Source organism: Odocoileus virginianus, chromosome 4 (genome assembly GCF_023699985.2).
Source record: "Odocoileus virginianus isolate 20LAN1187 ecotype Illinois chromosome 4, Ovbor_1.2, whole genome shotgun sequence".
Classification (NCBI taxonomy): domain Eukaryota; kingdom Metazoa; phylum Chordata; class Mammalia; order Artiodactyla; family Cervidae; genus Odocoileus; species Odocoileus virginianus.
Window position 1 is genome coordinate 16,568,693 of NC_069677.1, and position 26,350 is coordinate 16,595,042.

At 38.0% G+C, this 26,350-nt stretch overlaps 2 protein-coding genes across 11 annotated transcripts in view; one reads left to right on the top strand and one right to left on the bottom strand.

Moving 5' to 3' along the window:
- Positions 1-8,481, top strand: part of ATP13A5 (ATPase 13A5) — a 112,842-nt gene extending 104,361 nt beyond the window's left edge. For 2 of the 3 annotated variants that reach the window (XM_020882623.2, XM_020882624.2), the window contains exons 28-30: positions 402-490; positions 2,759-2,839; positions 4,467-5,409. In XM_020882623.2, coding sequence (XP_020738282.2) covers positions 402-490; positions 2,759-2,839; positions 4,467-4,727 — 431 coding nt within the window. In that variant the 3' untranslated portion in view covers positions 4,728-5,409. Of the gene's footprint in view, positions 1-401; positions 491-2,758; positions 2,840-4,466; positions 5,410-8,030 lie in introns of those variants that run through there. The other variant, XM_020882626.2, reaches the window with a different exon arrangement.
- Positions 1-26,350, bottom strand: part of PLAAT1 (phospholipase A and acyltransferase 1) — a 64,021-nt gene that overhangs the window by 28,221 nt on the left and 9,450 nt on the right. For 4 of the 8 annotated variants that reach the window (XM_070466226.1, XM_020882631.2, XM_070466225.1 and 1 more), the window contains exons 2-5: positions 21,244-21,377; positions 20,486-20,624; positions 15,397-15,665; positions 8,574-8,822 (exon numbers count right to left, since the gene is read on the bottom strand). In XM_070466226.1, coding sequence (XP_070322327.1) covers positions 8,721-8,822; positions 15,397-15,665; positions 20,486-20,624 — 510 coding nt within the window. In that variant the 5' untranslated portion in view covers positions 21,244-21,377 and the 3' untranslated portion in view covers positions 8,574-8,720. Of the gene's footprint in view, positions 1-8,573; positions 8,823-11,810; positions 13,540-15,396; positions 15,666-20,485; positions 20,625-21,243; positions 21,378-26,350 lie in introns of those variants that run through there. The other 4 variants (XR_011487242.1, XM_070466228.1, XM_070466230.1 and 1 more) reach the window with 2 other exon arrangements.

Here is a 26,350-nt window from a genome sequence, read left to right on the forward strand (position 1 = left end):
TGCCACTAAGACTGACTGTGTAAATAATTTATTCATGAATGACTCACTAGACCCGAGCTGATAAAGCATCAGGAACTCTCTGGTGACCATTTACATGAGCTGGTCACTGCAGGGTTTCCCTGCCCCAAGGACTCCTCAGTTGAGGTAACTTCTTCATGGAGTTTACTAGAATATATTTAATTACCAACTTTCTACACTCAGCCTTTCAAGGAAAGATTTTTAAGATATCACCTTTGTCTTGTAAGCATTAGAACATATTTTAAAACATATGAGGATATATCAAAACATCTGAAGATTTATCCAGTATTTGCCCAACAAAGATAATTGATACTGAAACATGTGTGCCAAATTACAGGAAACATTCCCTCAGCATCTAAAAATAATGTTTGCTGTTTCTTCAGATATATTCTCATTTTTGCTGGCATCTGCCTTGGGCCTCACAATTTTCCTTCAGTTTTCTGATTTTCCAGATATATACCGTGGAATGGAGGTATGTGGAATCCATGACTCCTATGTGCAGTGGGACTGTATTTGCATTGTATTGATAATTTACAAATCAGTTACACCCATATTCTCTCTGGTCACTGAATATGTGAAGCTATTTTCATTTACTAGAAGAACAAATAACATATCTCTATCTCACACGTGCTTACCTGAGTGTTTTCATATTATTAGTATCATCAGTTGGGTTCATTTATTCTGTTTATACCTGGAACACTGTGTTTGGATATTTTATTTTTCTATGTTATACTAATACAATGAAATTAATGCATTAATACAATAATTAATCTTCCAACATTAATTTTTGAATCATATAGTATAAGTCCTTTATAATGTAGTTGTGAAGAATAAGAAAATGTTGACTGTAAGTCAGTCATGTTTTGTCTGTAAGACACTGACAATGGGGGGGTCTTATTTCAAGGGTTAAAATTAAATTTATCAATTAGTTTTTGAGCCTATTTTTGGACCTAGCATTGTAGGAAAAATAGAAAGACAAAGATTGGCTCTGGCCCTCTACCTAGAGTTTAGTTCCAAAGATGAGCCATACCCAGTGAAGTGATGGCAAGGCCACCTGAGGCGGTCCACGCTTGAAGAGAGTGTAAAACAGAGAGAAGTGCGAGGGACATAGGACGGAGGAGCTGTCCCTGGGGCCTGTAGCTTCCACCGGAGGCTTCACGCAGGAGATGCAACCTCATCTGGTCTGGAAGGAGAGGTTCGACTTTGCTAAGTAGGAAGTAGGGATATTCCCAACTAGGACAGCCTAAGCACCAGCAGAGAGGGCTGGGCTGATCTCTTTTGTTTTGGAAATGCAAAAGAAAGTAGAATGCCTGAGAGGAAAATCCAAAGCAAGATTTGTTTCACAGACCACCTGGAAGGTTAGCTAAGATTAAGCCAGTAAGTTGTGGAGTAGACGTGGATGGAGGAAGGCAGACAATGATGGTTCCACTCTCTGCCGAGAGCAATGGGAGTCCCTGAAGACACCAGAGCAGGTTTCTCAGTGGAGCACTTAAGACAGATTCGTTAGACGACGGCAGGAATGCTGTGTGAGAGGACAGGCTCTGGAGAGAGAAGCAGTTAGGATAAGAAAACCCAGACCATTCGGTCATTTACAAAGCCTTGCGAAGCTTCAGAGTGGGCTTGGCACTGGGGTTACAAAAACGAGTAAGACGTGGTCACTGCTCTCAGTAGCTCAGAAACTAGGAGGGGAGAGCATCACAGAAGATAATTCCAAAGCAATGTGACAAGTGCCCTCCAGGCCAAGGCATGGAGAAGTGACCTCCCAGATCAGGGCGTTAGCAGGATGCGGGAAAGGGCCAAGCGCTCCAATACCATCTGACCCACTGTCGGATCTCACAGCCCTCTCCAGACCACCCTGCTACCCAGCAAGCCTATTTCACATCCCTGAGAAAGGCTGTTTCCACTTAGGAGGAAAAATAACATGTTGCTACTTTAAATAGCCTATGAGAATAGGGGTAAGAATCAAAGGTAAGCATTTAAACATTGTGGAGCGTCTGTGGTTTTAGTCCTAAACAGAGCTCAGCCTCTACACAGTCATCCTACCTTTTAGGGTCAAAAAAGGAATTTCATAATTCATCTTTTGCTATGGATGTATCTATGGGAAGTTGTAGATCTCACACCTATTCAATAAGTGTATTTGGTGGTCAAGGGTACTCTTTAATCCTTAAAAGGAGATAGATTGAGCCAGTTCAGCTTTCATCAAGGCATTAGATTTAAGGCTGAGAATATTTATTCAAAAATTATTCACCGAGTGTCTATCAAAATAAACTTGAACCTCTGTCTACTTTTTATTTCTTTTACTCATATGTCAATGTTACTGAATGAATGAGCTCCAAGTAGATTTTGCTTTGAGAGCACTGGAAGTAATAATATCATTAGATGAATGATTTAATCTTTCTTGTATTTGAGAAGATAAAAATGAGGAGAGAGAACACGGGCTTCAAAGTATCCTGTCTCATGTCTCTGATCCAGGGCACATTTACTCCATGTTTATCATCAGGCAGTGGAGGGAGCAATGGGCGAGAGGCAGTCAGACCTTATTTGAATTCTGACTCTGCCATTGATTTCTTGGTACCAAGTCCTAAGGCAAGGTACTGACCTTCTCATCTGTAAAGCTGAGAGAGTAACGCCTCCCCTCCAAGCCCAGAGAGTTGTTACAAATATACATAAGTTAAGTAAGAGAATGTGTGTTCAAGTGTAAAGTATGCAAAGTATAAAGGTAGTATTTCTTTTTCAACAGTTCGTCCCGACTGTAACATCATGGAGGGTTTCAGTTTTGGTGGCAGCTCTCGCCCAATTCTGTGTGGCCTTCTTTGTGGAGGTAAAGAAGTTTCTGTATGGCTCACTATCTGGGGGGATGGATAAATAAAGGGCTGACTCTCAACAGATGCTCATTGTTTCGAGCAACCACTTTTATTCCCCAAAGTAATAGTTATTAAGTGTTTGTAAAAACTACACTTGTTCTCTTTGGGGGAAATGAGAATGATTTAAAATTCTTTGAAGGCTGCATAGAAATGCTCTCGGTATCTGCAGCGTAGGAAGCAAAACATCAAATTAGCTAATTTTGCCTCACATGAAGGCCTTATATTGGACTTTCCTAGTAGTCTTAATAATCTGGTAGAGTCTAGATCAAATGACCTTCCAGCTCTAAAATTCAATGAGACCTTTTAGAGTGAAAAACTGTCTAGGAGGGCTTCCTTAATTAAGACAGAAGGGAAGCCATTGCTCATTCTAGTCAATTCTTACCCTTGAACGTCTTCTATAGCATTTCTCTTCTACTCAGTGTCATTAAATGAATTTACCTTCTCAGTGAAAAGCTCAGGTACTATTTTTTAAGGGAAAGTTTTAAAGAAAAGATTCATGAAGTTCCTTGAGAAAAGGTATCAACCAAATTAAGAAAAAAATATGTGTATATACAAATATTCCATTGTATACAATGCATGTAAAGTTTCTCATACTCTTAAGGAATTGATTTCTGAAATTTCATTTAAAAAATAACTTAAAAAGAGAGAAAAATTTACATGTATGAAGATTTCATCACAGTATTATCTACAGTGATAAAATATTAGAATCAAGTGTTCCAAAAGCAGAGGTGCTGCTAAATAGTAATATAGAAATTTGAGTAAATGTTATACAGTCATTAAAAATGAGTATTGAGAAGATGGTAGCTACAAACTGTCTATGACAAAGTGGAATAAAATATTTGATCACTTCTATTACTATAAATGCATAAAATTGTGTGTGCTTGTAATCGTAGAAAGAAGAGAACCTCCAAAATGGAAAGCAAAGGGCTTCCCTGGTGACTCAGTGGTAAAGAATCTGCCTGCCAATGCAGGAGACATGGGTTTGATCCCTAGGTTGGGAAGATCCCCTGGAGTAGGAAATACCAACCCACTCCAGCATTCTTGCCTGGGAAATTCCATGGACAGAGGAGACTGGCAGAGCCTATAGTCCATGGGGTTGCAAAACAGTCGGACAGAACTTAGTGACTAAATAACAACAAAAAATGGAAAGGAAAACCCATTTGATTTTTAGAGTTCATTCATTCATTCAACAAACCATTACTTGATGCCTTCTTTGTAGCAAGGAGCAAGTAACAGTGATTTTTTTTTTTTTCTTTTCTTGATTTTGAGTACATTATTTTGCTATTTCATTCTGGCAGTAAAATAATTCTAAGTGACTCTCCTGCCAGAATTAAACTAGGAAATCTGTGGAAATGAAAGACTGTAAGCCTTTGGCAGATTTCTATGAACACAAGCTCACTCAGTTCTCAAGGAAATGAACCCAGGAAGCTGCTAGGCTTCGTGGGGCTGCCAGGAGAAGTGGCCACTGAGCATAAATAGTAAGCACATTTAAAGGAGGCCTGGGGGAACAGGGTAGCAATGAGCAACCTGGCTGCCAGGGAAAATAGGTGATGGTTTGCTTGTCTTTTCCACCTGATTTTCCAGGATGCCATCCTTCAAAATCGAGCACTCTGGCTATTGATCAAGAAAGAACTTGGAATCTATTCTAAAAGTCAATATAGGATCTGGCAAAGAAAACTGGCAAAAGATCCAAGCTGGCCTCCTACAAACAGGACAGATTATTCAGGCGATGGCAGAAATGGATTCTACATCAACCAAGGCTATGAAAGCTCTGAACAGATTCCAAAAGAAAAACTTAATTTGGGAGGCCAAACCACAGAACAGCATTTCTGGACCAGATTGTAATCAGAATTGTTAAATAGCATCCTCCTTTTACCAGAATCTAAAACACTGTAGAGAGGTGATAATAGTCTACCCTTTTATTTTCTTCCTCCGTCTGAAGATTCAAAGTGCATTTCTCAGTGCATTGAACCTTGCAACAAAGGACTTTACATATGTTTACTTTGACCTCATCCTCTATCATTAAGAAAAATAATGCATTTTCTAAAGTATCATTTTTTTTCTAACAAATTTTATTCACAATGCATAGCAGTGACCTGCTTCAAAGGCACAGCTCTTTATGGTAGTAAAATTAATAGTATGAACATCAATAGAAGAAAGAAAAATTAAAGGAGAGTTCAATTTTGAAAGTTTCACGAATGTATTTTTATTTTCATCTACTGAAATAAATGAATCTATATATTAAAAAAACCTTCTCTCAATAACTTGTCACACATTTACTTAATCTTATATTCACTTGCAAAGAATATCTATACATATATCTTTTATCCAGGTCACAGAATTCTTCTTTTTGGTTCTTTATATAGTTTTAATAGAGAAACAAGAATTGAAATTTACTTTAGAAAATTCATCCCTGTTCTTAAAGTGTGGAAGTGGAGAAAGATGGAGGTGTCTGATAATTGTTTACAATCTTGGCTTGGGCACAGCTAAGCAAACTCTATTGAAATTGGCATCTCCCAAAGTATATTGCTTTGGGGCTAGTGAGCTAGAGGTTCCAGATTAGATCACAAAAATAATGAAACTGTTAAAATGTACTTTTCACTCTTAAGAAGTATGGTACCTTTATTTGCTTTTTCTTACTGACAAAGAAAAATCTCAAGTTCCAGCTCTAAAAGTTGGCCTAGACTCATCATTGCTCATCTGAAAAAAAGCAATCCCAGGGAAGGAACCCATAATGTTTTTATCTACAGCATGACAATTCTCAAAATATTAAACAATCTTAAGTTCCATTTCATCTTCTCATAATCTAAATCAATTATTAGCTGCACATTAAGGACCACAAGAAAGGGTACATCCTTTACAAATACGTTCTGCACATCATTAGCTTTAACATATATCAACCTCACTGTGACCTTGAGAGGTATTTATTCCTAGTGAACACTTTAAATTACCTGCTACATTTTCCTTATAACCATAAATCTAACTTTGCTAATTAAATGGATCTTTAATGAGTCATAGGCAATTAGCCAACCAGTCCCCATTCCATGAGTGTCAGTTACATGCCTAGTACTGTGATCTGTGGATTCAGTCATGTCTTTACAATTATGAGATCTTTAGGACGGAAAAAATGTCTCAACATTCTAGCAATTCATTGCTGTAAATAGCACCATACACTTTGTTACACAAGCCAGCAATGAAAACAAGCATTTTATACTTATATTTGCTTTTTAACGTTTTCTTGGATGCACAGCTCTTGGAGAGTGATAATTTTTAAATGTGTCTAATTTAGTGGATACCAATAAAGAACAAAATATCAAAAATATTTTTAGCCAAAGATTAAGAAATATGTCAACCTAAAACATATGGCAGCTCAGGTTCCTTGAGCTGACATTATCTCTATTTAGTAATTTGACTTTTAGAATGAGAGGATTCAATTGATACTCTAGTATATCTAGATAGCATAAAAATATTTTTTAAATCTTTTTTCAATAAATGTTTAGCTTCTTTCAGTTTCTTCAACAATCTATTAGGTATCTGATAGGTGGTATCTTTATGTCACACATCTTTTTGAAGGGGGGATGGGACATGATAAATTTGGTCTCTACACTAGACTTTGATTTAATCTAGTCTAATCCACTAAAAATACACTCAGAGAAATGTCTACTAGGCTTGGAAAAAGATGTTCAATAAAAGCACAATGAACAGGGCCACATATAAATGGACAGGCTGAAGCTGCCCTTCACCAAGAGTGGCCATTTTGGGAGGAAACTGATGACTAACTTTGTGTGCTTACCTTTAAGGCTGAGCATTATTACAACCCTGAACACTACTTGTGAAAAAATGAACCCATGAATTTAACAGTGCATTTGTGACAATTACTCAGTATTGTTAAGATTGTCTTCTGAAGTGGGCGTGTCCAGAGTCATCCAGAAGTTTGATTTAATGATCCTCAAAATATCTTCTGTGTTGCCAATTCCATTCCCTCCGTCACAGGCAGTGTGGCAATTCCACCACACCCAGGTCTGCTGTTCAAGGCTAAGATCTGTCCTCTGTAGTCATCTTTACCAAAAAGCAAGCATATCCTGGGGGACGAACACATACAGCTGCTGCCAGTTCTGCCCAGACTTGACAATACTAGGAAAGAGCCCGTTTTTTTTCTTTTTTAATGTTACTGTTACTTGAGAGTAGGACATAATAGGAATAAGAAATTGAATTTAGAATAAAAATGAAAGGAAAATTTTGGACCATGCTATCACAAGACACTTACTGTTACCAGAGGAACAGGGGAGGAAGAGAGTGTTTTGGGGTTTACCTGGAAACAGAATTGGTGCCATAGAAAAGGAAGGGATTAGTCAGGGAACAGGAAGAAAGACAGGGTCTCTATAGGCCCTGATGGAAGCACTTGACCCTTTCCATTATCATTGTTCTTAATCCTACAATTAGATTATAAAGACTTTCTGGCCCACGAGTAAAATCAAATCAGTTTACTAAGTCAAACACTTTGAGGCAGCTGTTTTGTTACCTTTATCTACCATATTTTTGTTTGCCTCTCTGCACCACAATCCCCCATATTTACTTAAACTTTTCCTTTATTTAATGCCATGCTTTTAGCTGTGAAACAATAAAGATGTCACTGACTAGCAATGTGGTTTGTAGGGTAATGTTATAATATCTGATATAATCCCAGGATAGAGAGACTGCCGTCCATTTTTCCCCATCTACTACCAACAAGAATTCCACTGGAAAAGTATTAAAAAGTAATTTGTAAAAAAAAAAAAAAAAAGTAGTTTGTTTCATCCAACACATAATTAATAAAACCCAAGAATAAAATGAGTCTCTTCCTGATGGAAAAGTAAAAGTGTTAGTCATTCAGTCATGTCCAACTCTTTGGGACCCCACGGACTGTGGCCCACCAGGTTCCTCCATCCATGGAATTCTCCAGGCAAAAATAATGAAGTAGGTAGCCACTGCATTCTCCAGGGGATCTTCCCAACCCAGGGATCAAACCCAACTCTCCTGTATTGCAGGCAGCTGCTTTACAGTCTGAGCCACACTCCTTGACTTCTAGTAAAAGCCATAAAAAGTAATACAGGATATTGTTTTCTAAATATGGCACCTTAAACCTATGTTTAATGATGTCTTACTCAGGTGTATAGGGCCAAACTCTTCAAATACTTCAAAGTCCAAAGGGAACAATGGAACTCTGTAGAAGCAACAGCCCATTCCTGCTTGTCACATACTCCTGACAAAGGAGTTGCTTCCAGGGAAATCACCGGATCCAAAACACTGGAACCAAGAGCTGCTTCTCCCATTCACCTCCTGCTCACACCCACACAGGGGCAAGGAGATGAGTATCCACTCTCAGATGGTTTATTAATAAAAGATTCTTAAGCTGCCTAACCAAATGCTTTATTTCTAAATTTCTTCTCTCACCAGAAAAGGAATATGAATTTTGATACCAATCCAAATAATTAAGGGTTTTTAACATTTTTTTTTGGTCACATATAAAAGGTTCTTCATCAAAATAGTTACCCTCAGGGGAAAGAAAAACAATATTTATAGAAGAAAAAAGATAAACAATGATGTGATATTAAGATCTGCTGCTGGTTCATTCAAAAGGCCACTGCTTCTTGTTCAAGCTACCACATGAATCTACACAACTAAGGTAGAAAAATTTCCATGGCTCAATGATGAGATAATATCAGTAGGCAATTTATTAAAGAGTCTGCCATCCATCACTGGAATTTGGAACAATAATGATGCATTGAAAATAAGTATTCATCTCAGGTTACTTTTCTTCCTCACAAATTCCTTCAGCTCCAATATCTCTTCAGTAAATTAATAGAATTTTGCTCTTAGTCTTTTTGGAAACAAGCCCAGCAAGGAGAAGGCACCAGCAGCAGCTGTCACAAACCCAATGGTACTTATCGCTCGGCTGGCCTATGTGGAAAAAGGAATCAAAAACACATCTTATTCTAAAAGCATTTTAGTGTCGTAAACTTCAGCTTTAGCTTGCTTCCTAAATCAGAGACTCATTTTAATGTACAATGGATGAACTTAAAGCTGAATGCAAAATTAAAATTTTGTACAAAGATGAAATTTATAATTATTATGACAAAGATATAAACACACATAGTTATACAGTCCTATTTTTATAGCCTCTGACAGTTCATAAACTGATTATGCCACAATTCCTAATAATCATCATGGTACACCTGGGCAGTATAGCATTACTGTTTTATACAATTTGAGAAGTTAAAAGTTATTTGCCCAAGGGAGGTAATAGCACCAGGGTGTTTAGATATAGTTTAGTCATGTATTCTCCCCCTATACAACCCTACTCCTAAGCACATACTCATTTGGCTGGGTCTATACAAAGGTGAATAGTGTGTGTGTGTGATGTGTGTGTATTGGTCGAGGGAGTGTAGACAAGATAAGAAAGCAGGAGTCCTCATTCAAGAAGTCTATTAAAAAGATGATAGTATTTGGATGGACATGTGTGTGTGCACGTGTGTATGTGTTCCCTAAATTAAAGTTGTTAGGAAAACAATTCAGGAATGTGATTTGAGCTAAATACCATACACTTACTTGGTAGATACACTTTCTATTCCAATAAACAAACTTCAAGATAAGTCAATACTAATGTTAACTATTATGGCAAAAATTAATTTCTCATGTAGACAAACAAAAATAAATCACTCTCAAGTTTAATTGTCCATAAAGGAGTTCAGACATTTATAGCTTTAAGGGTATTAATCATCATCATGATGAGGGAACTGATGAATATTCATGGTTGCATGGCACTCAACTAATATTACCTTCCATCTGCAAGGGTTTGAGTGCAATTTTATGACCCAAAGGTCACATTCAGATACTTCAGTGTCATCAGGTATTTAGAAAACAAGAGTTGTTTTCTAAGAGTTAAGAATCAGGCTGTCAAATAAAGCAAAACATTTTTCCTAAACGACTCTGGGGACCAGCCCAAATGCTGAAAAACCTGACCCAGCTAACTCTGGAGCATGTCCTCCGTCTAACCCATAGCCCTCCACCACCGAGCCTGCCACCCCCATATGCAACATAATGCTCCCTTCCTAACTGCTTCCCTGTGGGGAACACGCAGCAAGGGCTCTGGCCAGGAAAAGCAGCACAAAGATAAGAGTATTCACTTCATTACACCATCCTGTGGTCTGCAGGGACATGGCCTATAATTGTAACTCTCTGCTCTGCCACCATCCCTAGTTGCCAGGGAGAATGACATTGGCAAACAATTGAAAAATCCTATTTTAGTTTACAATTCTAATTTTATGTATTTGGTTGGTTGGCTATTTCTTTTATTTGTAATTCTTAATTAGTTGCTACCTAAATTGTTTCCAAGCAGAATTCACTGTAGCAGAGAACTACCCACAGAGCACAGAGGGAGCAAAAATGGGGTGGGAGATACAAGATACCTGGCAGAATTCCAAAAAGGGGCAGAACCAATTATCAGACAGAGATCAAGGATTGCAAACCAAGCCCAAACCTGATGCAATTCCAGGCAGATACTGAGATCCCAAGGAGGTCTGACATAGGAAAAGTGGCAGACAGTGAAAAAATTGGAAGGTGTAATTGGTGTCTGTAAACAGAGGTGTCAAATGGCAGCAGGAGACAGCCCTGGGAAAACCTGCAGGATCCTGTGGGGGGAGGGGGACAGCTAGATGCACTCCTAACTCACGGGATGTCTTTCAGCCACTAGAAACAGAACAGGTGAGAGAAATCTCATATATCTAAGAGACCTGGGGAGAGGACAGACAAGTCAATCCTGAATCAAAATTCCCTGAGACTGCACAGGCAAGATACAATTATAATAAACCACTTCCAGTGTGCAGTTCCCCAAATCCCAAACACTTATTTTCAAGTTGCATTCTAAATAGAAAAATCCCACGTAACTTCTGGACAATCCCCTAGAGTTACGTGTAACAGGATCAATCTGCAAGATTAAAAAAATCCCAGGATGTCTGTGGTGACCCAGCATCAACAAGAACTTTTACTTCGCGACTGATTTAGAACACCAAATCCTATCCTGCACACTTTGTCCTATACAGGGCTTTCAGGTGTGTGTGTGGGATGGGGGGCAGGCATGATAAAGACCTCATTCTGAGGATCTATACATGCCCAGTAAAATGTTAGCTACAAATGAAGCAGCTGGGTCCAGGTATCAGTGAAGCTGGGTCACAGCCAACTACAGTGGTTATCAAAAATCTGTCTTCCCCCAAGACTCTAAGGCTACAGTGCTGCAATGAAGCACAGTCAGGGTGTACTGTGTCAGCTCATATGGGCACATTCAAGGGTGCTGCCATAGTTCACAAAGACAGGCATATTTTAGTAACTTGCTTAGACTCTTAACAGTGAGAAATGTTGATTTTAGGAATTTATAAAAATAAAGACAAGCCACAGGCTGGAAGAAAACATTTGCAAAAGACATATTTGATAAAGGACTATTTTCCAAAATATGCTAAGAACTCTTAAAACGCAAAAATATGAAAACAAGTAAGCAACCCAATTAAAAATGGGCACAAGAGTTTGAGACACATCACCAAATATGATATGCAGATAGCAAATAATATATGAAAAGATGGTCAACATCATACATATTTAAGGAATTGCAAATTAAAACAATGGTGATATCACTATGTACCTATCAGAACGGCTGACCTCCAAAACACTGACAATGCCAAATGCTAAAGAATACGTGGAGCAACAGGAACTCTCATTCTTTACCGGTGGGAATTCAAAATAGTACAGCCGCTTGGGAGGCTAGCTTGGCAGTTTTTTTTTTTTTTTCTTTTAACAAAACTAAACATACTCTTACCATATGATCTGGCAATCATAATCCTTGGTGTTGATCCAAATGAGTCAAAAATTTACATCCACAAAAAAGCTGCACACAAATGTTTCTAGCAACTTTATTCATAATCACCACAACTTGGAAGCAATCAAGATATCCTTTAGTAGGTTAGTGGATAAATAAACTGTAGTGCATCCAGAAAATGGAATATTATTCAGTGATAAACAGAAATGAGCAATCAAACCATCTAATGAAAAGACATGGAAGAATTTTAAGTGCATTTTGCTTTGTATGATTTCAACTATATGACATTCCGGGAAAGATAAAACATGGGGCAGTAAAAAAAAAAAAAAAAAGTGATTATCAGAGGTTTATGCAGAGGGAGGAATGAATGATAGGCAGAGAATAGAGATTTTCAGGGCTGTATGATATTGTATGATATTGTAATGACAGATACATGTAATTATCGATTTGTCAAAACACACAAAATGTACAACGCAGAGTGAACCCTAACGTTAACTATTCGAGGAGAAGAAAACTCTTTCTTTACCATCTTAAGTTCTTGGCTGAGGCTCTGTAATAAAAGATAAATTAACAAGAGGAAAATGAACAGAAGTTGGTTAACATGCACATCTCATACACTCATGGGAGAAACCCAGGGAAGAAGTAACTCAAAGAGGTGGCTTAGAATTCAGACTTATAGAGCATCTTCACCAAAGAAAAATAAATTTGTAGAGAAGTGAGGGGAAAGTGGTTCGTCTTCCAAGGGCAACAACCGGTGGGAAGGTAGGAAACTAATGGTAGATAAAAGCCTGTAAGTAGTTTGTTAAGTAGGTTCCTCTATTGCCCTCTCCAGGCTGCTAAGGGTCTTATATTAAACACGGGTCGTCCCGGATGATTACCTTTTGTTCTTCCTGGTAGAATGGGGAGGGGGGACACCTTTGAAAATTTCTGCCCTACTTTTAGAAAAATAGGGGGAGGGCAGGGAGCTTTATTTCTTTCTGTTCCCACTCAAGTGCTTCTCAATTGCTCAAAATAATCCTTATGCCAAAGTAACATATTTGGGGTGGTATACTCCGGTTTCCTTCAGTATGAACTCTGGTTGATAATGATGTATCATCATTGTTGGCTCATCTTTTATAACAAATAATCCACACTGCTATAGGATGCTAACAGTGGGGAAGGATGTGTGTGTGTGTGTCAGGGTGGGGGGGTAGAGAATATGTGGGAATTCTGTATATACTTCCAGCTCAATGTTGCTGTGAACTTAAAACTCGAAAAAGCAAAGTCCATTAGTTTTTTCAAAAATACAGCAAAGTACAAAGAAAAGGATAGGACCCACAATCCTTCCACCTTTCCAATCTTTTTATCATTTACCATTTTTTGTTTAACTGGGAAATAGATGGGGAAACAGTGAGAGACTTTATTTTTTTGGGCTCCAAAATCACTGCAGATGGTGACTGCAGCCATGAAATTAAAAGAGGCTTACTCCTTGGAAGGAAAGTTATGACCAACCTAGACAGCATATCAAAAAGCAGAGACATTACTTTGCCAACAAAGGTCCATCTAGTCAAGGTTATGGTTTTTCCAGTAGTCATGTATGGATGTGAGAGTTGCATTATAAAGAAAGCTGAATGCAGAAGGATTGATGCTTTTGAACTGTGGTGTTGGAGAAGACTCTTGAGAGTCCCTTGGACTGCAAGGAGATCCAACTAGTCCATCCTAAAGGAGATCAATCCTGGGAGTTCATTGGAAGGACTGATGTTGAAGCTGAAACTCCAATACTTTGGCCACCCGATGCAAAGAGCTGACTCATTTGAAAAGACCTTGATGCTGAGAAAGATTGAGGGCAGGAGGAGAAGGGGACAACAGAGGATGAGATGGTTGGATGGCATCACCGACTCAATGGACATGAGTTTGGGTAGGCTCTGGAGTTAGTGATGGACAGGGAGGCCTGGCATGCTGCGATTCATGGGGTCACAAAGAGTTGGACATGACTGAGCGACTGAACTGAACTGTAAATACACAGCCATTTCCCAAGGAAATTGTTCTATGCTCAAGATCCCTGAGCCTTAAAGGGACCCCAGAAACAAATCTAATATTAGCTATTATTAGTACTAATACTATTATTGATAGTAATAAAAATAATAATTCAAATGCTGCAGTTTCTGTTAGATCAACAGAATATTACTGAAGAGTATCAACAAAGATCTATAAAATTGCTAAAATAAAAAGTAATATTGATGGAAGTATATCTTTCATTGGGATGAACAATATTTAATAAAACATGCTAAAAGACTTAAAAAATCTCCTACAATCTATGAAACAACTTTGATAGATTAGGAAACTGATAAACGTGTCCAAAGTTATCCAGGTTAGAAGTGGTGAAGATGGGGTTCTAGCTCAGATCAGCAGAATTTCAAAGCTCAGATGTGTCTTTAAGGCTGTTACTACACCCATCAGAACCTGCCAGAGAGGAGTTCTACTAGTTCCTGAAAAATAGCCACTTTTTCATGGATCTTGATCTGGGTATGAAAGGTGAAAAGACGATAGAGTACAAGTGAGAGTCAGAGCAAAAAGAGACCTGTAATATCTTTTGATTGAGCCACATTTTAAAAAATTGCTGATTGTGTACTGTGGATAACTTTATCATTAACAAACTATTTCCTAGCTATACCACTACTTTTCAATGCAAAAATGAGCAGATATTTATGTCTATATCCTCTGTGTTTTGGTTCAGAAACAATTTATTGCTATATGTGTATAGTTCATTATAGTAATGTATTTCCCAGTAAAAATGAACTTCCAATTAAATTATTTCTTAATAAAAACAAATGTATCCTTTTATTATGTTCCATTTTCCATTCTTCCAAGCTTTCATGAACAGAGTTATAATTTCAATCCTTAGAATAGACATTTGTACAACAGATCCACCATTTCAAGATACTGGGAGCCTTTATATATTCACTTTAATAAATCTTTGGGTTAAAATATCAATGATGCAGTTGAACTGGTGGGAAGGTAACTAGGGAAAGGGCAACTGAATCAAGCTTGCTTTCAGTGAGGAATCTGCTACACTACCGAACAGTGGTGGTAAACAACAAAACTATAAGCTACTTTAAAAATAAAGTCGATTAATCCACTAAAAAATCATCCAAAAGCTCAATGAATCAAAGGATCCACTTTAAAGCACAACATTTCTTTGAAATTAGTGTTGCAAGGAAATTGAAGACATTTACAAATCCATGGTGTCAGTTAGCCTCTTTCAGTTAATGGAAAAGAATCTCAGTACTACCATCTATGTTTTTGGCCAAAGGAGCTCCCACTCAAAAAAGTCAACATTCTTTTCAATATATATAGTTACTGATTTAACTGCTGTATCTTAGGGTAATGAAAAAAAAAAAAAAAAACCACTGAAGGACATGGGGCATTAAGACAGACAGAAAGCCATGGTCTTGACTCTGCTTCAAGTCCCTTCTAGCCCCAGATTCATGACACAAAATGTTCTAGTCTGTTTGGTCATGAACTTTCTGAGTGACCTTGGGTAACTCAATTTCCTTCTTTGTCCTTCAGTGTTCTCATATATTCTTGTTCTTTTCCATTTGTTTGAGGCCTGAAAACTTGATCAACACTGGATAGTTATTATCTTCCCAATCTAAAAAACTTTTATTTCTCCTAAAGAAAACTCACCTGCTCTGAAACTCCTTCTCCGTATCGAAGCAAAGTCACAAAATGCTCACAGTTGTTGACAAGGATGTCATATTCCACCTCTTGCCCAATAACAAACTCTGATCGTTGGATAACTTCTTCAACAGGGAGAGGGGGGTATGTATCATCATATTTATTATTTATTCTGTATGTGTCTTTTCCAACAACATCCTTCAAAAGCTGCATCTTCACCAGGGCCTTTCTGCTGAATACAGACTTGGCACTTGTAAACGATGCGGAAATGCCATCCTCTATAAGGAGAATTCTGGTTAGCAAAACACAGCAATCCAGCCCAGTGAATTCCAATGCCATCCTAACTTATCCTCAAACCAGAAACCACTTAATCTTACTAACCATCAACACTCATTCTCTAATTTATCAATAACACTTATTCAGTACTGTAAGAGTGAGAATATAAGAAAACTTGTTGAAAATATTTATCTCCCCATTGGGATTCCCTGGTGGTTCAGCAGTAAAGAATCTGCCTGTCAATGCAGGAGACATAAGAGATGAGAGCTCGATCCCTGGGTCGGGAAGATCCCCTGGAGCAGGGCATGGCAACCCACTCCAGTATTCTTGCCTGGGAAATCCCATTGACAGAGGAGCCTGGTGGGTTATCGTCCATGGGGTTGCAAAAGCGTTGGACATGACTGAGCGACTAAACAACAATAAATAGAACAAACTGAGTGTGAAAAATCTACTCATTCTTGAGGAATAAGTTCTCTATCAATTAGTATTATTATTAGGGATCTTGGCATATGTTTCTAACATAGTACAGAGAAGATCACTGCCCCCTTTTTCTATAAAGCCCCTGTTTTTTGGCATTAGAACCCTTCTAAACTAGTACGCTGGACTTAGCAGCAGAATGTTTAGATTGATGCTCTCCTCTTACAACTAAGCTGCACTTCTTACAGCCACCTCTCTACTTTCACACTTGTTTTAATCAGGCTTTATTTTGAAATCTGCAGGGGACCCTATGAATTTGACAGAGTCAGCTGGGATCAGCTGGGGCCCTGTCTTTATTTTGCTAGTTCCTTTAGCCAAGAAACTAAGTCCTGAAACGAAACCTAATGCAGTAAGCACTATCCACCTCTATGTGGTCCTTTGCTGTGCTCCACCCACCTGTTACAATGCCCTGTGCCCCACCACTCCATCTTACTGCCTCTATTGGTAAGCATTTGCCTAAACAGCCCAAAATCTCTGTATCCTGACTTGCCATCGTTGTCATCTGAGACTGGAAAAGTGCTTCCTTAGTGTTCAGCTTTAAGACCAGGCCCTAGGCCCTCTCTGTCTGCCCAACATTGCTATGCTTGGCCATTGTTCAAGTAAACCACGAGATGAAGGACTGCTATATAACCAATGTTTAGACACTTTTCCTTTCATTAATGACTAAAAGCACACGGTTTTTCCTACTCCTCTTTTTTTTCACTCCTTTGAACTCCTTTTCAGCGGAATAGCATTTTCAATTAATACCTTACATTAATACCAATTAATTACAATTAATACCAACTTGTACTTACACAGTACAAGTTCACAGAACACAAATATCCTAGTTAGAATTACTCATCAACTAGTTTGAAGAAATCAATTTATTGATGACAAAATCAAAGCTTGGAGAGAGAAACTGGCTTGTGGAACATCACACAAGTAGTTAACAGAAACAGGAATTTAATTTCAGTCTACAGGATCAAAGCTCAGTGCTTGAACCATATTAGTATGGAGCTTAAGACGTGAAAAAAAGGAAACAGTGCAAAAGCCTCATGTTGTTTTCTAAATGTGAAAGCTGCAGAGATAATATAAAGAATTCCTTAGTATTAACCACTAGACGCCACAGAATGAATAGCTCTGTATCGTAAATGTCATTTTATTTGCCATTTCCATTGCCAATATTCCAAAACAAGTGCCAAATAGCTCAAAATCTCACAAAAATCACTTCATTACAAGTTCTCAGAAGCTCTCAAGATAGTAAAACTTCAGCCTGTAAACACTTCTTTTTAAAGGTATCTTGAGGGGAGAAATATTCTAGGTTGTTATTTGCATACATTTTTCTTAATAGCTTGTACTCATTTCTAAACATGTAGAACATACAGAAAAATACAGCATAAACACTAAATATAAATCACCTGCTGTCCTGCCAGAAATAACTATCATTATTATTTTAATGTATTTATACTGTCTTTATCACTTGCAAATACACATTTATGTGTTTGCATTAACATGTATGTGTGTATATATGAATTCTTTACAAACTTGGTACCATATTACACATTGCATTTTTAATCTGTAATTTGCCAATGGTTATCATACAAGACCATCTTTCATGCTATTAAAGATATCTAGAAATGACTTTCAGCTGTTAAAGTGGCCACTGTTTCAGTCTGCTTAGCACCTCATCTTACCACTACTTCTTTCTTTCTAGAAAAGACTCTGTCTAAGCCAGTCATACTGTCCTATTCTGGGACATAGTGATGGTTCAGTAATGGACAGGTGACCCACACCAGACAATCGAGAGTCATTCTCCATGATTTTTCTAACTTCAGCAGACAGGAAGTCTCTCTCTCCTGCAGGTCACCAGCCTATAAGGATGTGAGCCTAAGGATGCCTACGGTCATCAATTCAGCTTCTTAGACTTAGCCTGAGAAAATAAATAAAATATATACAAAAAGAATGCAGATGTGGGACAAAGAGTTTTGATAGTGTGTAAACTTCTAGATCCAGGTATCCCTGAAACCAGTATCATCTCTACCCTTCCGGCAGTTTCCTTCAGTGAAGCAATGAATTTGCCTTTTGTCTAAACTAATTTATGTTACTTGCAACTAAAAAGTTCTATCAAACACAGAATCCTAATATCTGTGGCTAAATTGTAATTCATTTAATCATTACCTTTTTAATTTTATTAATCCATTGTCTAATTTTTTTACCCACCATAAAAAATCAACAGTTACTTATTTCTTTTCCCTATTTTTTTCCCATTGTCCTTTTCTTAAACCATTATAAATGAGATAGCAGTGAACACTTTCATACACAAATACTAAATAAGTTCTCTAAAAATATTCCCCAAGAATAGATTCATAGAGGTAAAATTACAGGGTCAGAGCATGGAAACTCTTTTAAGACTCTGAACATGTGTGCATGCCAAGTCACTTTAGTCATGTCCAACTCTGCAATCCCATGGACTGTAGCCCGCCAGGCTCCTCTGTCCATGGAGTTCTCCAGGCAAGAAGACTGGAGTGGGTGGCCATGCTCTCCTCCACGGGATATTCCCGACCCAGGGATCAAAACCATGTCTCCTGCAGTTCCTGCATTAGGCAGATTCTTTACCACTCAGCCACCAGGGAAGCTCAAGACTCTTAAAACATCTTGCTAAACTGTTTTGGGGAATGATTTTATCAACTTGTATTTCTATCAACAATATCCTGTGTTCATTTCATTATACCTTTATCAATACTGATTTTCATTTTTTTAAATTCTGCTAATGTGAGAGGCATAAAATCTATCATTTTATAATTCCTAGATGACTGAAAAGCTGAATGCTTTAAAAACGGGTATTGGAGTTTCATCTTCTACAAACTGTTCACAATCTTTTACCCATTTGTTTGTTGGGATTTGAGTATTCACTATTCCCTCAGATGAAGAAACTCTTGCCCCAAATATCATGTGCCGGGTTTCCTCACCTCTTTCAAGTTGTCTCAAATGTTATTTCTCATGAGATTTTCCTGACCAGCTAATTTCAAACTGCAGCAGCTACAACTCCCCAGCACTTCCTATCCTGCTTCTATGATTTATTTTCTCCATATCACTCAGCTCTAATCTAACACTGCTTTCTGTATTCTGTTCATACTCCCTCTCTCAGGCTGTCTCCTTTCTCTCTGTCTCTCTCTCTCTCTGTCCACTAGAATGTAAGTTCCACTGTGGAGCGATTGACTTATGTATCCCTAGCATTTGAATAATATTTGGCACATACCAGAAAAATCTATAAATAGATGTTAAGTGATTGAAATAATGTTTGTATTATACATAAAGACACTGACTCTTGTCACATTTGTGGCAAATATTTTCCCCAGTTGATTATTTACTTTTTAGTTGTTTTTAATCCATAAGTTTAAAACCTTAATGTCACTTGGCTTTTGTATTTCTTCAATGCCACTTTAGCCTTAGAATTGTTCATTGTTGTCCAGTCACTAACTCGTGTCCAACTTTTTTTTTACAGCACACCAGCCTTCCCTGTCCTTCACTATCTTCGAGTATTTCACATGATGTACTCTGCATATAAGTTAAATAAGCAGGATGACAATATACAGCCTTGATGTACTCCTTTCCCAGTTCTGAACCAGTCCATTGTTTCATGTCCAGTTCGGACTACTGCTTCTTGACTTATACAGCATACAGGCTTCTCAGGAGATAGGTAAGGTGGTCTAGTATTCCCATTTCTTTAAGAATTTTCCAGTTTGTTGTGGTCCACAGTCAAAGGCTCTAGTGTAGTCAATGAAGCAGAAGTAGATGTTTTTCTAGAATTCCCTTGCTTTCTCTATGATCAATGGATGTTAGCAATTTGATCTCTGGTTCCTCTGCCTTTTCTAAATCCAGCTGTATATCTGGAAGTTCTTAGTTCACTTACTGCTGAAGCCTAGCTTGAAGGATTTCAGCATAATCTTGCTAGCATGTGAAATGAATGAATTGTATGGTAGTTTGAACACTCTTGGGCATTGCCCTTCTTTGGGATTGGAATGAAAACTTAATTTTTCCAGTCCTGTGGCCATTGTTGAGTTTTCCAAATTTGCCGGCATACTGAGTGCAGCACTTTCACACTATCATCTTTTAAGATTTGAAAAAGCTCAGCTGGAATTCCATCACCTCCACTAGCTTTGTTCGCAGTAATGCTTCCTAAGGCCTACTTGACTTCACACTCCAGGATGTCTTAGAATATCCTTCCAAAAACCTAGATCAGCTGGATTTACCTACTTTGTGCATTGTATTTCTGGTTTGTTTTATTTTATGATTTTTGTTCATGATTACTTCTTGTAGCAAGAAAGCTAAAAAACTCCCAGGAACTTCAGAAAGCAAAACTTACCTAGAGGTGCTATGTTGATAACATACCCATCACCCAAGTACAGTGCCCAATGTTGATAACCAGGACGAAACACTTCAATCAAATCCCCTGGCTGAGGATTGCCAGGATAGCTCAAACTAAAGCAATCATTCAATGCCATCTGCAATGACAGACACCAAGATCTAGCTGATATGACTCGCCAAAAGAAAATCAGTTCAAGGCTTCTATAGAAACATAACAATACAGACTTTATTGGGATTGCATACCTTATTAAATATTTAGACTCACATCACTGTCCTTTGAATGATTCCAACACAGAATTATGTGTGCACATACAGGCAAGTGGAGAAAGAATTTGTCTACTATTGCTTAATTTTCTACAGCAATCCTTCTCATACTGATTAACCCCAGGGCTCCTTTGTTATAATAAGCATTTCATAATTCTCTCTTTAAATCCAGAAATTCATGGATAATGTAATTTATCTATACACAAGATTTCAAAAATTAATATGATGCCCTATTTGGAATAGAAAGGGGAAGTAAATTTATAATAATATTTGTTTTACTATGTAAATGCTCAGTTCATGAATACACAAAAATATAATAAAGTACTTATAATAAACATAATATAAGTCAGGGTTTAGAAGTAGAAGATCAGAGTCGTTCAGCCTTTCATATAGCAACATAGTAAAATCAAAAAGAAGAGGTTTGGGTAGTCACTAACACTCTGTCCAAGAAAAAAAAAAAAAAAAGCAAAAACCTTGTCTTGCAAAACTTACTCTGTGTTTTAAGCAGACACAAGTTCCAGGCTCAGCTGAGTGTCCAGTCTGCTATCCAGGCATACTGTAAGACACAGGACCTTTCTTCCTTGTGCTGAACTGTGCTATAGAGACCTAGGCACACTTGCCTCCGCCTGAAACCATATACAATTCCCTGTGTCAGTATCCTTTGAAGTAGAAGTCTTTCGCTTTAGTCTCCCAGACCTCCCCTGAGTCTCAAGAGGCTGGCTCAAGAGCTATTGATTAGGCCTACGGCATAAACCAACACAACACTGTAAGGCAAATATCCTTCAACTAAAAATAAATATAAAATAAGTAAAGAAGTAGTTGGCACACAACAAGTAGTATATATGTCTCAACTGTCTCAATTAAATAGCTAAGCTTCGGGATGTTCCCCACAAATACTTTTTTGTTATAACTTCTATTCAAAAAAAAAAAGAGTTAATGAATTTAAAAGAAGAGTTAATGATTAGGAAATGTGAAAAGGTAGAAACAAAGAATAGCTGTTGAGTGGGGAAACTGATAACAATCTAGACTATAAATCAGCCACATGGTAGAGTCACCAAACTCCTAGGTCCCTGAAAGACACAGACAAAGATCTGACACATTCCTCAATTGTTTTTACAAGTGAAAACTACTGACCGCAAGCATATAGACTCCCAAATGGTTGAAATGACAAGGTTAATCATCTTTGAAACTTCACATGGATACTATCCAATATAAGAACTGAGCATAAGCTGATCACACAGCCTGTGGCCCCCTCCCTCACCTTGCCTTTAAACACCCTTCTCTGAAAACCACTGGGGAGTTCAGCTCTTTTCAGCATGAACTGCCCATTCTTCTTACTTGGCACCACGCAGTGAATGCTGTACTTTCCTTCACCACACCCCAGTTTCAGGAGATTGACTCTGTTGCAGGTCAAGCAAGAGGACCCAAATTGAGGTTCAGCAACATACCCACTAAATATCAGCAAATGCCCCTTGTTACTGTGACAACCACAAACACCCTTCAGATTGCCCTGCATACTGTCTGATTCTTCATTTTTGAATCCTAAAACAGTGTAAAGTAATTTAAGGCAGAAAGGAGACAATTTTTAAGTTTGGGGGGGGGTTCATCATATTGATGTGTATGTCCGAAAATTCTTAGTTTGGTGATTTTTTTTCTTTGAAGACAGTATTTTTAAGAAAGAACATATAAGTCTCTGATGGGTGATTTTTATGGAACATTAGATTTTTCTATGTATAGCATTGAAGCAGAATGACTCAGTAAAAGGAAGTTATGTACATTCATTGATAATCAAAAGGGATTTCATGCTATATCCATGTTGAACATCTAATTGACAACAGAGTATTCCTGGCATCTCTCATTCTAACATAGATACTCATTTACAAAATAAACCCCAGTGCCAGAAAGGGAAACTTCCAAATCATCTAAATTATAATTACAATAGCATAGGCAAAGGACTTGAGAATACAGACTATTATTTTCCTGGCACGCTAAAAGTCTTTTTTTTACAACAATTAATATTGGGAGGGTGTTTCCCCAAGTATTTGTATGCCATCTGTTGAAAACTTCAATCATCACCCTGTCACAGAAATGAGGCCAAATGCAAGCTGTCCATCTGTTGAAAAACAACTATTAAAACAACTTCATGGAAACCGTTAAGTCTAACCACCCTCTCAAATATGTTTGAGTCTTATTAAAATGGCAGTTCAAAATTTGGCCACATGGGCACTAAAAGGAAAAACAGATACTATACTATGATATAAACAAACACATTTCCCATGAATAGAAAGCAGCAAGCACACACAGCTGCCTGTTAGCATTCACAGACCTAGCCAAGCTTACAATAATAACCACTATTTGAACAGAAAGTACTTTGTAGTGTAACATGTTTTTTTTTCAAGTGCACTATCTCAATTAACCCTAATTAATTTTTTAATCTACCATGATTTGAGTTTATTATGCTATTATCCCATTTTACAGCTAAAATGAGAGCAGCAAATGCTGATTTCTGAAAAATACTCACTGAAATCCTTGAATTATAAAACATGGAGGGGAAAAAATAACTGGCCTAGGTGTGAGAGATGTGATTTCTTGTTTCAGGCCTTTTTTATGCTACTTCTGTCACTTTGGGACTTATATGCAAAATATAAAATTATAAAACATAAAGAAGAAAAAGATAGGAGGAAATCCTCAGGCTCCAGGGTAAACAAAGATTTCTTAGACTTGACACCAAAAGTGTGCATATGTGTGCTTAGTCATGTCCAACTCTTTGTGACTCTATGAACTGTAGCCCGCCAGGCTCCTCTGTCCATGGGATTTCCCAAGCAAGAACACTGGAGAGGGTCGCCATTTCCTTCTCCAGTGAATCTTCTCAACCCAGGGATCAAGCCAGCATCTCTTGTGTCTCCTGCTTTGGCAGGTGGATTCATTAGCACTGCACCACCTGGGAAACTGATACCAAAATACTATCCATAAAAGGGAAAACTGACAAATTTGATGTCCTCAAAATGTCAAACTTCTGCAACCGAAGATTCCGCTAAAATGACAAAAAAGATAAGCTATGAAGCAGAAGAATAGCTATGAAAACCACATATCCAAGAAAGGACCAGTTTCAAAAACATAAAAAGAACACTCAAAACTTAACAATTAAAAAGAAAAAAATACAATTAGAATCTGAGCAAAAGACACAATGACACATTTTGTCAAAGAGACACAGATGTCAAGCAAGCCATGTTACATCACTAGGAATTAAGGAAATCTGGATTAAAACCACGATAGCGTTACTTATCTATCACAATAGCTAAAATAAAAAAAACTGTGACCACAGAAAATGCTGGCAGGGATTTAGAGTCACTGAATCATTCACTCAGTGCTGGTGAAAATATAAAATGTTGCAGTCACTCAAAGCAGCCTAGAAATTCCTTTAAAAACGTAACTCATAACTACCATGTGAGCGTGCATGATAAATCGCTTCAGTCGTGTCCGACTCTTTGCAACCCCATGGGCTGTAGCCTGCTAGGCTCCTCTGTCCACGGGACTCTCCAGGCAAGGATCCTAGAGTAGGTTACCAAGCACTCCTCCAGGGGATCTTCCCAACCCAGGGATGGGGCCCATGTCTCCTGCACTGCAGGCAGATTCTTTACCACTGAGTCACCAAGGAAGCCCTTATAACTACCACATGATCCAGCACTTGCACTCCTACATATTTATCCCAGAGATTGAAGACATTAGACTTATAGTTATAACAACAACCTGTATAAAATCTGTACAAAAACCTATAACAGCCCCAAACTGGTAACAACCCAGATGATCTTCCGTGGGTGAACAGTAAACAATTTGCAGCACCTCCACAACATGGAACATTACTAAGGAATTAAAAAGGAACAAACTGCTAACAAATGCAACAACATAACCAGAATGAATCTCCAGAGAACTGTGCTGAGTGAAAAAAGCCAATGACACAACACTATATATAACTCCATCTATACACAACATCCTTGACATGACCAAATTATAAAAAATAGAGAATAGTGGTTGCCAGGGGTTAACGAAGTGGTAAAAAGGAAGTGGGTGTGGCTATAAAAAGGCAACATATGAGAGATGCTAGAGGTGGTGGAATACTCTGCCTCTCTCTGTGGTCCATGTCAAAAACCTGTTTGTGATACTGCAGTGTGGTTTTGCAAGAAGTTGCCACTGGGAAAAAGCAGGCAATGGTACAAGGGATCTCTCTGCATTATTTTTTACAACTGCATGTGAATCTAGTTACCTCAAAATAAAAATCTTTAATACAAAAAGAAAAATCACTGTATTTTTTCCCACAGAGCATATGTGGAAATTACACTGAGACAGCTTTTAGCTGTATATAAGGAAAATTCTTCTTACACTGAAGGTGATCTAACAGTGAAACGGAGGACCTTGTACAGATAGCAGTCCCTGTCACTGAGGATCTTTAAACACAGTCACAGCCAATAAGAAGGTTTCCATGGGGGTGAGGAAGATGGTGGTAGGGTAAGGAGGCCTTCCAAGTTCTCTTTGATCTCCAGTGTTCATCTCATTCTATTTCCCAGTAACTGCAATCCTCAAACCAACACCACAAAGTAGTAATTATTTCCCCCGTTTTAAAGATGAGGAACCTGACATTCATAGCAGTTCAGGGACTCATACAAAGTCACATCGTGGGAAAGGGCGGAACCCACATCTGGACTTAGATTAGCTTGGGCCTGGGTCATGCTCTTCCTCATCCTTAACTGCGTGTCCCCATGTGCGCTGTATCTCCTCCCTTACTGACCTTTGAGACTGGGTGACATTTGTGACCTGATGATTACCATCACCTTTTTACAGATGAGGAAACAGAGACTCATATGATTTAAGTATCAGAACTAAAATCACACAGATAGTGACAGAACTATAATTCAGTCCCAAGTCTCTTCTTTTTCCAGACTGCATGCTCCTTCCCTACATCACTGATTAACATCATTAACCAAAGGAACTGCTATAAAACTACGTTTCATCTTTTCCCTCTCCTCAAATATCCACCAAATAAGCTGTAAAAGCACACAGAATGTGTATTTCATAAAACATCATAGGAAGGTTTTAAACATTCATACATGGAACCAGTGAGTCATTGGAAGTGGAGCCTTACGGAACTCCTGCTCTTCTGCAGGGGAGGTGTCAAGATGAAAAGGTTCTAGATGCATTTAGAAGGTTCCCAGACTCATACCTTAGAAAAATGTCTAAAACCTGTCTGCTTGAATAATTTTATTTTCATGGCCATCCATCCATTTCATTCAAGCCGAAGTATGTCATGTCATGCTTCTGAAACATAGTAATTCAGAACCAATTAAAGATACATTTTTAAGTCCTCTGCTGAAAGCTGTGTGTGTCACCTTTAAGGTAAAAATACTTCATTTTAACAGTTCATCCGCGCAGAATTGTTTGACTACTTTATAATAAAGAGTGACAAGAAAGTAAGTCTGTAATCTTTGTGCAAGAAATTTCCTCTTTCAACTGCCAAAACAAGCTGCCCTGTTTATAGCTTCCTGTTGGTCCCCGGGGATACATCAAAAGAAATAAGAGCCCCTTGCACAGAGAGGGACAGGCT